The sequence below is a fragment of the Coregonus clupeaformis genome, chromosome 37 (assembly GCF_020615455.1).
Source record: "Coregonus clupeaformis isolate EN_2021a chromosome 37, ASM2061545v1, whole genome shotgun sequence".
Taxonomy (NCBI): domain Eukaryota; kingdom Metazoa; phylum Chordata; class Actinopteri; order Salmoniformes; family Salmonidae; genus Coregonus; species Coregonus clupeaformis.
The window spans coordinates 10,716,750-10,730,035 of record NC_059228.1 but is presented as its reverse complement, the minus strand read 5'-3'; the positions used below and the strand labels follow the sequence as shown (position 1 = coordinate 10,730,035).

The 13,286-nt window shown below is 43.2% G+C and overlaps 1 protein-coding gene across 1 annotated transcript; it reads right to left on the bottom strand.

Moving 5' to 3' along the window:
• Positions 1 to 4,637: 4,637 nt before the first annotated feature.
• On the bottom strand, positions 4,638 to 8,891 carry LOC121553774 (hydroxycarboxylic acid receptor 2-like). The gene is made up of 2 exons (XM_045211432.1): positions 8,871 to 8,891; positions 4,638 to 5,796 (listed from the first exon to the last, which is right to left on the bottom strand). The coding sequence occupies exon 2, from the start codon at positions 5,699 to 5,701 to the stop codon at positions 4,709 to 4,711; it is 993 nt and encodes a 330-aa protein (XP_045067367.1). The 5' UTR covers positions 5,702 to 5,796; positions 8,871 to 8,891; the 3' UTR covers positions 4,638 to 4,708.
• Positions 8,892 to 13,286: the final 4,395 nt, after the last annotated feature.

Sequence of the window (13,286 nt, the reverse complement as noted above, 5' to 3'; positions counted from 1 at the left end):
AGTGAAATAATCTGTCTGTAAACAATTGTTGGAAAAATTACTTGTGTCATGCACGAAGTAGGTATCCTAACCGACTTGCCAAAACTATAGTTTGTTAACAAGAAATTAGTGGAGTGGTTGAAAAACGAGTTTTAATGACTCCAACCTAAGTGTATGTAAACTTCCGACTTCAACTGTACCTTCAGAAGTCACATAATTAGTTAAATAAAGTCCACCTGTGTGCAATCTAAGTGTCACATGATCTGTCACATGATCTCAGTATATTTACACCTGTTCTGAAAGGCCCCAGTGTCTGCAACACCACTAAGCAAGGGGCACCACCAAGCAAGCAGCATCATGAAGACAAAGGAGTTCTCCAAACAGGTCAGGGACACAGTTGTGGAGAAGTACAGATCAGGGTTGGGTTATAAAAAAATATCAGAAACTTTGAACATCCCACGGAGCACCATTAAATCCATTATTTAAAAAATGGAAAGAATATGGCACCACAACAAACCTGCCAAGAGAGGGCCGCCCACCAAAACTCACGGACCAGGCAAGGAGGGCATTAATCAGAGAGGCAACAAAGAGACCAAAGATGACCCTGAAGGAGCTGCAAAGCTCCACAGCGGAGATTGGAGTATCTGTCCATAGGACCACTTTAAGCCGTACACTCCACAGAGCTGGGCTTTATGGAAGAGTGGCCAGAAAAAAGCCATTGCTTAAAGAAAAAAATAAGCAAACACGTTTGGTGTTCGCCAAAAGGCATGAGACTCCCCAAACATATGGAAGAAGTTACTCTGGTCAGATGAGACTAAAATTGAGCTTTTTGGCCATCAAGGAAAACGCTATATCTGGCCAAACCCAACACTTCTCATCACCCCGAGAACACCATCCCTGTGGGGATGTTTTTCATCGGCAGGGACTGGGAAACTGGTCAGAATTGAAGAAATGATGGATGGCGCTAAATACAGGGACATTCTTGAGGGAAACCTGTTTCAGTCTTCCAGAGATTTGAGACTGGGACGGAGGTTCACCTTCCAGCAGGACAATGACCCTAAGCATACTGCTAAAGCAACACTCGAGTGGTTTAAGGTGAAACATTTAAATGTCTTGGAATGGTCTAGTTAAAGCCCAGACCTCAATCCAATTGAGAATCTGTGGTATGACTTAAAGATTGCTGTACACCAGCGGAACCCATCCAACTTGAAGGAGCTGGAAGCAGTTTTGCCTTGAAGAATGGGCAAAAATCCCAGTGGCTAGATGTGCCAAGCTTATAGAGACATACCCCAAGAGACTTGCAGCTGTAATTGCTGCAAAAGGTGGCTCTACAAAGTATTGACTTTGGGGGCGTGCATAGTTATGCACACTCAAATTCTCTGTTTTTTTGTCTTATTTCTTGTTTGTTTCACAGTAAAAAATATTTTGCATCTTCAAAGTGGTACGCATGTTTTGTAAATCAAATGATACACCCCCCCAAAATCCAGGTTGTAAGGCAACAAAATAGGAAAAATGCCAAGGGGGGTGAATACTTTTGCAAGCCACTGTAGGTCATTCCATCTACCCCATCACAAGTTAATCACTACTGCTACGCCACTTATATAATTATAAACATACTAAAGTCAATAAGACAGTTTCCAACAACACGTAATACTGACACGGAGGTACACTGTTTAAAGAGTGGGTGGAGGAATTGGCTGACAAATCTATGGAAAGCAGCCAATTGCCTAATTTTGTCTGTCAAACAGGTAGGCCTAACTCTTATTTCTTAAAGGGCGAATGCACGTCCTGATTTGGCCTCGTTTTAGATTTGGTTAATTAAGAAATGCTACTGGCCATGAATGAATTCAAACGTGATTTGGTTTTGGGGTGTGGTTTGATGTGGGCATCTCTTGTGTGTGTTTGCAGGTGGGAAGAGTCAGCCAAATTATTTTGCCAATTAGCTTCAGCTGGCTGGAGCGCGACTGTGGCAAATCTCTGGGGATAGTTAGGGACCGTCAATGAATTACACAATGTAAATGGAACAATATTTTAATGTTGCACATCTTTTAATGGTCTCATGAAATGCTTTCAATATTTGTATATGAATTTCTACAATTTATGGTTGGTTTGAGGTTAAGTCATTGAAATTTGGAGCCATTGACCTTTTAAAATACTGTCCCATGTACATTGTGTAATTTACTGATGGTCCCTAACTAGTCCCATAGGTACAGTGGGGGAAAAAAGTATTTAGTCAGCCACCAATTGTGCAAGTTCTCCCACTTAAAAAGATGAGAGAGGCCTGTTATTTTCATCATAGGTACACGTCAACTATGACAGACAAAATGAGAAGAAAAAATCCAGAAAATCACATTGTAGGATTTTTAATGAATTTATTTGGAAATTATGGTGGAAAATAAGTATTTGGTCAATAACAAAAGTTTCTCAATACTTTGTTATATACCCTTTGTTGGCAATGACACAGGTCAAACGTTTACTGTAAGTCTTCACAAGGTTTTCACACACTGTTGCTGGTATTTTGGCCCATTCCTCCATGCAGATCTCCTCTAGAGCAGTGATGTTTTGGGGCTGTCGCTGGGCAACACGGACTTTCAACTCTCTCCAAAGATGTTCTATGGGGTTGAGATCTGGAGACTGGCTAGGCCACTCCAGGACCTTGACATGCTTCTTACGAAGCCACTGCTTCGTTGCCCGGGCGGTGTGTTTGGGATCATTGTCATGCTGAAAGACCCAGCCACGTTTCATCTTCAATCCTTTACACGGATCAGTCGTCCTGGTCCCTTTGCAGAAAAACAGCCCCAAAGCATGATGTTTCCACACCCATGCTTCACAGTAGGTATGGTGTTCTTTGGATGCAACTCAGCATTCTTTGTCCTCCAAACATGACGAGTTGAGTTTTTACCAAAAAGTTCTATTTTGGTTTCATCTGACCATATGACATTCTCCCAATCCTCTTCTGGATCATCCAAATGCACTCTAGCATACTTCAGACGGGCCTGGACATGTACTGGCTTAAGCAGGGGGACACGTCTAGCACTGCAGGATTTGAGTCCCTGGCGGAGTAGTGTGTTACAGATGGTAGGCTTTGTTACTTTGGTCCCAGCTCTCTGCAGGTCATTCACTAGGTCCCCCCGTGTGGTTCTGGGATTTTTGCTCACCATTCTTGTGATCATTTTGACCCCACGGGGTGAGATCTTGCGTGGAGCCCCAGATCGAGGGAGATTATCAGTGGTCTTGTATGTCTTCCATTTCGTAATAATTGCTCCCACAGTTGATTTCTTCAAACCAAGCTGCTTACCTATTGCAGATTCAGTCTTCCCAGCCTGGTGCAGGTCTACAATTTTGTTTCTGGTGTCCTTTGACAGCTCTTTGGTCTTGGCCATAGTGGAGTTTGGAGTCTGACTGTTTGAGGTTGTGGACAGGTGTCTTTTATACTGATAACAAGTTCAAACAGGTGCCATTAATACAAGTAACGAGTGGAGGACAGAGGAGCCTCTTAAAGAAGAAGTTACAGGTCTGTGAGAGCCAGAAATCTTGCTTGTTTGTAGGTGACCAAAATACTTATTTTCCACCATAATTTGCAAATAAATTCATTAAAAATCCTACAATGTGATTTTCCTGGATTTTTTTCTCATTTTGTCTGTCATAGTTGACTTGTACCTATGATGAAAATTACAGGCCTCTCTCATCTTTTTAAGTGGGAGAACTTGCACAATTGGTGGCTGACTAAATACTTTTTTCCCCCACTGTATAAGCAAACTCAGGAAATAAGTTAAGTTTTTTTTACACATATTTAACCTATTTTTTGGGTAGACACAAAACTACCTTAATACTTCCATACATTTGTTAAAACCGGTACCGGCTACCTTCAGACGAGTCGTAGAGCAAAATGGAGAAAACCATCGTGTTCGTGAGAATCTCCCCTTTCCACGGTGGAGTCACATTATTTTGTAGCCCTAATGGTTTGGACACTACAAACAGAAGTTGGCACATCGACGGTACCGACTTCAGACGAGTCCCCTGACACTTTTGGGGACGTGTTCGTGAGAGTCTACCCTTTCCATAGAGTGGTCATAATAGTTTGTAGGTCAAACCATTCAGACACTACAGACACACCTGTGCGTCAATCGACTCTAAGGGGTTAAGCTCTGTCTTAAGGTCACCATTGGCCTCATGGTGAATACCCTGAGCGGTTTCCTTCCTCTCTGGCAACTGAGTTAGGAAGGACGCCTGTATCTTTGTAGTGACTGGGTGTATTGATACACCATCCAAAGTGTAATTAATAACTTCACCATGATCAAAGGGATATTCAATGTCTGCTTTTTTTTAACCCATCATACACATAGGTACCCTTCTTTGTGAGGCATTGGAAAACCTCCCTGGTCTTTGTGATTGAATCTGTGTTTGAAATTCACTGCTCGACTGAGGCCAATTCAGATAATTGTATATGTGGGGTACAGAGATGAGGTAGTCATTGAAAAATCATGTTAAACACTATTATTGCACACAGAGTGAGTCCATGCAACTTAATATGTGACTTGTTAACCTCTACGGGATCGGTGTCCCTTATACGGGACAGTTGCTGCTCAATATGCGATATGTGACTAGAATGGTGTTGTAAACAACAGCCAACTAAAATTCCAATGTCTAGTCTCCATTCGATTCACAGCCATGAAATCTGCTCCTGTTCTCCTTATTAGGGCCTTCTAGAAGGTGGGTTCCACTCTCTTCACCCATCGCTGGTCATGCTTCCCCGTCGGCTCAGCCTCATCTCCAACAGGCCTAGCTTATTGAGGGAGCTCTTGAGGGAGTTTCGGAACATGGAGCTGGATAAACAGTAGATGACCGGGTCCAGGGCGCTGTTAAGGTAGGTAAAGCCAATAGACAGACTGAAGAGCTGCCCAGCCATGTTGTAAGACACACAGTCCCTGGGTCTGAACTTCGTGATATAGAGCCAAACCATCCCTGTGGCGATGCCGGGAAAGAAACACAGCACAAACACAGCAACAATCAGCCCCACCACCCGGATGGCCCGCCGCACCTTCTGCTCCTTGTCCAGCTGCCGTTGGCGCAGGATGCAGGCAATCCTGGCTGAGCAGAAGAGCAAGAGCAGCAGGGGCAGGAAGAATTCCCAGATGAACACCATGTAGTGTAACTGGATTGCCGAGCTGAAGCTGCGACACAGGCACATGCTGCCTTCCTGCTTGAGGAGGTCGGTGGCCAGCAGGGGAAGCCGCAGGGAGATCACCACCGCCCAGATGACCCCCGCCACCCATCCTGCCTGGGTAGATGTCATGTGGTTGATGCGGTGGTGCGGGTGGACCACCTTAAAGTAGCGGTCGAAGGCAACGGTAGTCATGAAGGCGATGCTGGCAGAGCGGTTGACAGCGAGCATGAAGAGGTTGATCCGGCACCAAGCTTGACCAAACACCCAGTGTTTCCCACGGAACAGGTTGTCGATGCGGAAAGGCAGGCAGATGAGCAGCAGGAAGTCAGCCAGGACCAGGTTAAAGAGGAACAGGGTGTTGGCCCTCCAAGTCTTCAGACGACAGGTGAAGATCCACAGGGCCACTCCGTTGCCTGGCAGGCCCACTAGGAGCTCTATAATCAGGACAGGAGGCAGTGTGTTGGCCACCAGATCCTGAGTGGACAGGCAGTGGAAGGACTGGTTCAGTTTTCCAGTAGAGTTAATGTACGGTACTGTTGCTACTTCAGCCATCATTAGATTGAGTATTCTTTTTGCTTCCAGGAAACCTCAGATATGGGTGTGTTTCACACAGTCTGCCTCTTCCTCTTTTCAAAGCATCTCGGGGATATCTGCACAAGCAATGCAAATGTGAGAAATTTATGTCAAATTTACCAGGGTAATAGATTCAAGACAGACAGACAGACAAAGAGCTGTTTTCTACCAATAGTCTGTTCATATGCCTACCACTTTGTTACAAAAAATGGGCTTGGGTAAGAGCTCAGCAAATGGCTGTGTCCACTTCAAATGCATCAGAAAGGTATTGGGAAGTTAAGAAGATCATCGGGGAATAATTTTGTGTCATTGATGATGTTCATTTTCTCTCAGTCTGATTTAAGGTCTTGTCCACTGTTCTAATGAGTCCTGTGCGGCTTGTGGGCATTGTAGAGGGAATAGAAGACAAATATGCATTCTTGAGAGTCTTACAGTGCATTCGGAAAGTATTCAGACCCCTTGACCTTTTCCACATTTTGATACGTTACAGCCTTATTCTAAAATTGATTAAATTGTTATTTTCCCCTCATCAATCTACACACAATATCTCATAATGACAAACCAAAAACAGGTTTGTAGACATCTTTGCAAATTTATTAAACATAAAAAACTGAAATATCACATTTACGTAAGTATTCAGACACTTTACTCAGTACTTTGTTGAAGCACCTTTGGCAGCGATTACCGCCTCAAGTCTTCTTGGATATGATGCTATAAGCTAGGCACACCTGTATTTGGGGAGTTTCTCCCATTCTTCTCTGCAGATCCTCTCAAGCTCTGTCAGGTTGCATGGGGAGCGTAGCTGCACAGCTATTTTCAGGTCTCTCCAGAGATGTTCGATCGGGTTCAAGTCTGGGCTCTGGCTGGCCCACTCAAGGACATTCAGAGACTTGTCCCGAAGCCACTCCTGCGTTGTCTTGGCTGTGTGCTTATGGTCATTGTCCTGTAGGAAGGTGAACCTTCGCCCCAGTCTGAGGTCCTGAGCGCTCTGGAGCAGGTTTTCATCAAGGATCTCTCTGTACTTTGCTCCGTTCATCTTTCCCTCGATCCTGACTAGTCTCCCAGTCCCTGCCGCTGAAAAACATCCCCACAGCATGATGCTGCCACTAGCATGCTTCACCGTAGGGATGGTGCCAGGTTTCCTCCAGACGTGATGCTTGGCATTCAGGCCAAAGAGTTCAATATTGGTTTCATCAGACCAGAGAATCTTGTTTCTCATGGTCTGAGAGTCCTTTAGGTGCCTTTTGGCAAACTCCAAGTGGGCTGTCATGTGCCTTTTACTGAGGAGTGGCTTCCGTCTGGCCACTCTACCATAAAGGCCTGATTGTTGGAGTGCTGTAGAGATGGTTGTCCTTCTGGAAGGTTCTCCCATCTCCACAGAGGAACTCTGGAGTTCTGTCAGAGTGACCATCAGGTTCTTGGTCACCTCCCTGACCAAGGCCCTTCTCCCCCGATTGCTCAGTTTGGCCTGGCGGCCAGCTCTAGGAAGAGTCTTGGTGGTTCCAAACTTCTTCAATTTAAGAATGATCGATGCCACGGTGTTCTTAGGGACCTTCAATGCTGCATAATTATTTTGGTACCCTTTTCCAGATCTGTGCCTCGACACAATCCTGACTCTGAGCTTTACGGACAATTCCTTCGACCTCATGGCTTTTTTTTTGCTCTGACATGCACTGTCAATTGTCCGACCTTATATAGACAGGTGTGTGCCTTTCCAAATCATGTCCAATCAATTGAATTAACCACAGGTGGACTCCAATCAAGGTGCAGAAACATTTCAAGGATGATCAATGGAAACAGGATGCAAATGACCTCAATTTCGAGTCTCATAGAAAAGGGTCTGAATATTTATGTGAATAAGGTATTTCTGTTTTTCATTTGTAATACATTTGCAAAAATTTCTAAAAACCTGTTTTCGCTTTGTCATTATAGGGTATTTTGTGTAGATTGATGAGGAAAATGTATTTTTGATCAATTTTAGAATAACGCTGTAACGTAAGAAAATGTGGAAAAAGGGAAGGGGACTGAATACTTTCCGAATACACTGTATCTTTCAGTGATGGGGGTAATAATATTTTGTTGCTTAAACGGTTCAAATGATAAGAGTCACATTTGTAGGAAGAAAACAGAAACCACTCTGTTTATTACAACCGCATTGCGGTTACTGACAATTGTTTATGTTTTATTTATTTGTTTCTCTCATGACCCCATTTTCAAATCTGGCGACCCCACATAGTTTGGGAAACGCTGAATAGTAGTTGAGAACCAATACCTGCTCTGTGAAGTAAGTGGCGTAATGCATTTGCAAGATTACAGTTTCTCAACTTCTCAAGCATGTTTGTTGCTGAAATGAGAGAAACAGTGTTTACACACTAAATTGCGACTACCCATTTTTCAAATTAAATTATGTTCACAGTTTTAATTCACAGATTACACACCCATTCACTTCTTTGTATTTTCCAGCCTCACTTGCCATGCTTACAGCTTCACTGCACAGCAAAACAATGTATTTTCTATGCTCAAAATGGACTCCTCCCTCAGTGCATTTTCAATGAAAATACTTGCTATGTTTGCTTGAAAACACTGCATTTTTCATGAAACAGCTGCTGAAATAGCCTTTCTGATGAGAAACACAATTGATGAGTGTCACGAATTCCGCCGAGACTGCTCCTCCTCCTTGTTCGGGCAGGCTTTGGCGTTCGTCGTCCCCGGAGTACTAGCTGCTACCGCTTGATGTTCTCTATGTTTGTTTGGTTTTGTCTTGTTGGTGCACCTGTTTCGTATTATGTATTGATTATGTCACCAATAAGTTTCCTTTGGTTTTGTTTGCAGTTGTGTGTTGTTGTCCGCCTGTCCGTTGGTGATTTGTTATTGCTCTCTTGTATTTAGTGTATTGACGCACTGTATGCGTAATCGCTCGCCTCCGTTGTTTTGAGGCCCGTTATTTTGTATTGTCGTGTTTGACAAGTAAAGTCGGTTTGACTAAGCTTCTGTGTCCTGCGCCTGACTCCAACACCACATCCACATCAGCTCGTGACAATGAGAAACATGAAACAAATATGAGAAACAACATATTTGAAATATGTTGTTTTTAAATATGTTGTTTCTCATATTTGTATATATGATAATTTTTCACATATCCACTACTCACCAGTTGAGCGTTTGGGGTCAGAGTGACTGCATTTGGGGTTGAAGAGCAGTCTATGCTCCCATTGGTGACTTTGAATGCCCTCAATCGATTTTATCCCCTCTCCTGTGTCTTCCAATGTTCAGGCTTTTCTTTTGGTTTTGAGACTGACTTCCTTTGAGGGCTGGCCAGAGCCAGCGTGACATCACTAACAGTGTGATCTCTGAGCCAATTCAGGGAGATTGCAATCACAACCAAACCCTAATTTCAATGTCCTCTGGCTCAGCTTTGCCATTATGCTGTATTGTGCAACACTGTCATCAAGGCAAAGGGTGGAATTTGAAGAATCTCAAATATAAAACATATTTTGATTTGTTTAACAATTTTTTGGTTTCTATATGATTCCATATGTGTTATTTCATGGTTTTGATGTCTTCACTATTATTCTACAATGTATCTTTCAGTGATGGGGGTAATAATATTTTGTTGCTTAAACGGTTCAAATGATAGTCACATTTGTAGGAAGAAAACAGAAACCACTCTGTTTATTACAACTGCATTGCGATTACTGACAATTTGATAGATTAATTTGTGTATTAAAAATAATGACTAAAGGATTTCACCCCAAATACAGTAGATATGTGTATACGATATTCAAATTATCATGTATTGTCAACCCACTAACAGAGGGGGTACTAAACATTCAAGGGTAAAGGAGGAGGCGGGAACTGTTTAAGAAAGCCACCTAAAGGTGGGAGGAGCATAGTGCCTTTGTTTGTCAAGAAGTATAAAAACAGAATGTATGTGTTTTTAGCGGGAGAGCTCTCTCCATGAATAAAAATACAGATAAGACTTGTGAGTTGTGGACCTTGAATCATTGATGATTAAAACCAGAGCCTTACAACCTCTGGTAATGATTCAAGCTTAGGTTGAATTAGAGATAGAAATTCACTTGACAGATTGGTCCTTCGAAGCGGAGCTTAATACATCTTTATCGTTCTAAAGACACCGAAATCCGTGCACGGGCGGGTGATAGCATCCGTAAAAGAGTCCTGGCCTTCGACGTTAAGGTTATAAACAGGCCGGTGATTACTCTTTATGAACGATAAAGACGTTAACAAGTTTGAAAAAGCATTTTAATCCAGACTGCGAGGAAAAGGTCAGTAATTTTTATTCATGGATTTTGGTAAAATGATTTGAACTTGTATGAGAGAGTGAGAGAGGGCAGAAAATAGTTACCAAAGTAATAATTATTACGAAACAGGGAGGGTCCGCAATTGACCCTAGGTAAATAGCTATTACCAGAATAATCTAGTCCGAAATGACAAGGGGTGAAGGCCATCACCAATGTAAACTAGTTTTTTATTGAGACTGTATTGGGTACAGTACTACGATAAACAGGGAAAGGGATGATTTTCGTCGTGTGCTATGGATGAACGGGTCAAAAGTCGCGTATACGGCTGGGGATTTGCTAGAACTCTGTGTGTTTCATGAAACTAGAGCAGTTACGACCTCTAGGTTACAAATAGGTTTAGCAAATGACTGTATAATGTTGTGTACATGTGAGACTTGAGTATCCATCAGTATACGTGATAATCGTTTCAAGGAAGGAGCTAAATTATTAAGTCGCGTGAGAAAAAATGGTTATCTGACTCTTCTCATGAAACCGGAGTTTTAAATAAAAGCTCTGGGTTAGGGGTTAAATAATTTTAAATGGTTAATTACAAGAGCAAATCATACATTGGCTCAAGAGACGCACAAAAATAATAAGCTCCTAGAAGAATAATTCTGGGAATTATTACGAAAGGGGGGAATTTTTTTAGTTTTCCACCATGGGAAATAAATCTTCCCGGGAATTAACGGGGGATGAAAGATATATGTTAGGGAGGGATCGAAGAAATGTGTTTTATGGATCCGTTTGGGAGAAAAAGTATGGATTTATTGGGCATCTCGAAGTAGAAAAATTAGAACTTATGATCAAACAGATGCATGTACACTGTGGAACCAATTTGAAAAAACAGCGAAAGGAGGGGCTAGAAACAGGTTATGGCTGTTTGAGGCGCGAAAAAGAGAGGAAGGACCAAAAAATGTTTTATTAGAGATGCAAAGAGAAAGGGACAGAAAAAAAGAAGTTTCAGGGCCTCCCCCAGAGCAAAGAGCAGAGAGGTTATATCCAGAGTTGGTAGAGCAAGCTTGGAAAGAAAGCCCAGATGATACCGTTGTCATGTGTAGGAGAAGATTAGGGGTGATCCCCGTCCCTCCCCCACCATATGACGGCCAAGCCGGAATGTTGGAAGGGCAAGAAGAGGGGGGGCAGAGTAAAGAGGCCAGTAAAGAAAACAAAGAGGGGGAAGTTTTACAAAATGAAATAGTCAGGTTAAGGGCAGAATTGGATAGAGAGAAAGAGCTAGAAAGCTAGAGAGAGTAAAGACAGGGAGTTAAAAAGATTAGAAAACTACAATACGCCAGGGAGGAAAGAGTGGTTAGATGATGAGGAAGGGGATGACCAGTACCCTTTGATAGCCTTGCTGAACCCAAGGGCTGGGGAGGAGCATGCACCAGACACACTGGATGTATATAGGGCATGGACACAGCGAGATGTAGTGAGAGCTATAGAGGGTGTAGTGCACCCTAAGACAGGAATAGAGGGGTTCAGGAGGGATTTGGAGAGTCTAGCGGCAAGCTTTAAGCTAAACACAGGGGAAATTGAGAGGGCAGTCAGAACCCTAGTTGGGAAAGATTGGGCAGCTGGGTTTCAGGGGATGCCAATGGAGCAGTCCTACCATGGGCTGATGATGGGCAATATGTTGGGAAAATAACTGAATTGTGTAATAATTTAAGGGAACATTACCATCAACATGCTGACTTCTCCAAAGTACATGAATGTAAACAGGAAGACAGTGAGACCATCAGCCAATACTTAGAGAGACTGAGAAATGTATTTAACGCAAATAGTGGGATACCTGAGCCTCCCCAAGGGCAGGGTAATGATACTCCGTACCATCAGCAGTTAAAAATAGCATTCCTTAGTGGAATGAGACCAGAAATAAGCAGGAATATTAAGAGGACTTTAGTGGGATGGGGAACTACATCGTTAGCCGAGGTCAAAAGATATGCAATCCATCATGAGCAGAATAGTAGACATGATAGAGTAAGAAAGGAACAAAAGGGAGCAGAGTATTTAATGGATACTCTAGGGGAGATAGCTGGTAGAGGTAGAACTCCAGAAGAGGGGGGAGGGAGGCCTCGCTCTTTCCTGCCCTATGGGAAAGGAAGTAGGTGTTTTAACTGTGACAAAGAAGGACACTTTGCAAGAGAATGTTGTGCCCCGTGTAAATACTGTAATGAGACAGGTCATAACCATCGCGACTGCGGCAATAAAAGAAGGGGCAAGCAAGATAATCGGGGTGGAAAAAGAGAGAGGGCCTACAAACACCCATCACCCAGTTCCGGTAGGAAGGAAGAGGAAGATGAGGCATGACTAGAGCAAGGGGAAGATAGTAGTACAGATAGTGGAGGAGAGGGGTCAGAGGAACCCAGTGATATGGGGTGTGAAGTGTTTGAGTTGGAAACAATTGAATTGGCGCTGCAGCAAGAACAGAAACCATACCTCACCTTAACAATATTGGGGAAAAATATTAAATTCTTGTGTGACACAGGGGCATGTCGAACAGCGATCTGTGTAGCCGACATACCCAAAGGAATTAGAATTAATGGGGAAAAAATCATGGTACGCTCGGCCTCGGGCCATCAATTTATAGAGCGATTATCGGCCCCTGTGACTTTAAAACATGACGATTCAGGGGGAGAGGTATGCATACCTGTACTTGTATCAAGCCTGTGTCCAGTCAATTTGCTAGGAAGGGATGCCATGACTCAGTTGAACGTAGCTGTAAAGCCGACGCTGAGGGGTATGAAGGCATATGTCGTAAGGGATAATATGGTATTGAGCGGGGAGGGAAAACCATGCTATTGGTATTGCCAGGATCTGCTAAGAGGGGGACTTACAGACATACCGAAATCACTAATAGACCTAAGTAATGAGTTAGTGATTGGATCAACCAAGATGACAGTAGACGACTTACACTGTACATTATGGTGTAATGAGCACCCAGGCCCTAACCCAGATTATGAGGAAGAATTGTTAAAAACCACAGAAAAAACAATTGGGTTAAAATGGGTTCACTATGATAAAAACGGGCAGCTGTAGAGGTGGAGTTAGGACCACAAAGCCAGAGACTGTACAGAGAGAGGTGGAGCCCCCATGTTTCCCTAGTGAAAGAACCTTCAGAGGAAGGGTTATCACTAGGTCAATGGGTAAAACAGGGGAAAAACATCACTGACTGGCAAAATACACCAAATGGGGATCAGTATAGCCACTCCACGGGGAGATATAGAAGAAAATTGAATTGGAGAGCAAAAACCCAGCCCGGGGTCCAC

What these genes read in the sequence shown, in the direction of transcription:
- LOC121553774 (XM_045211432.1), bottom strand. Translation starts at nt 5,701, where the DNA reads ATGATGGCTGAAGTAGCAACAGTACCGTACATTAACTCTACTGGAAAA.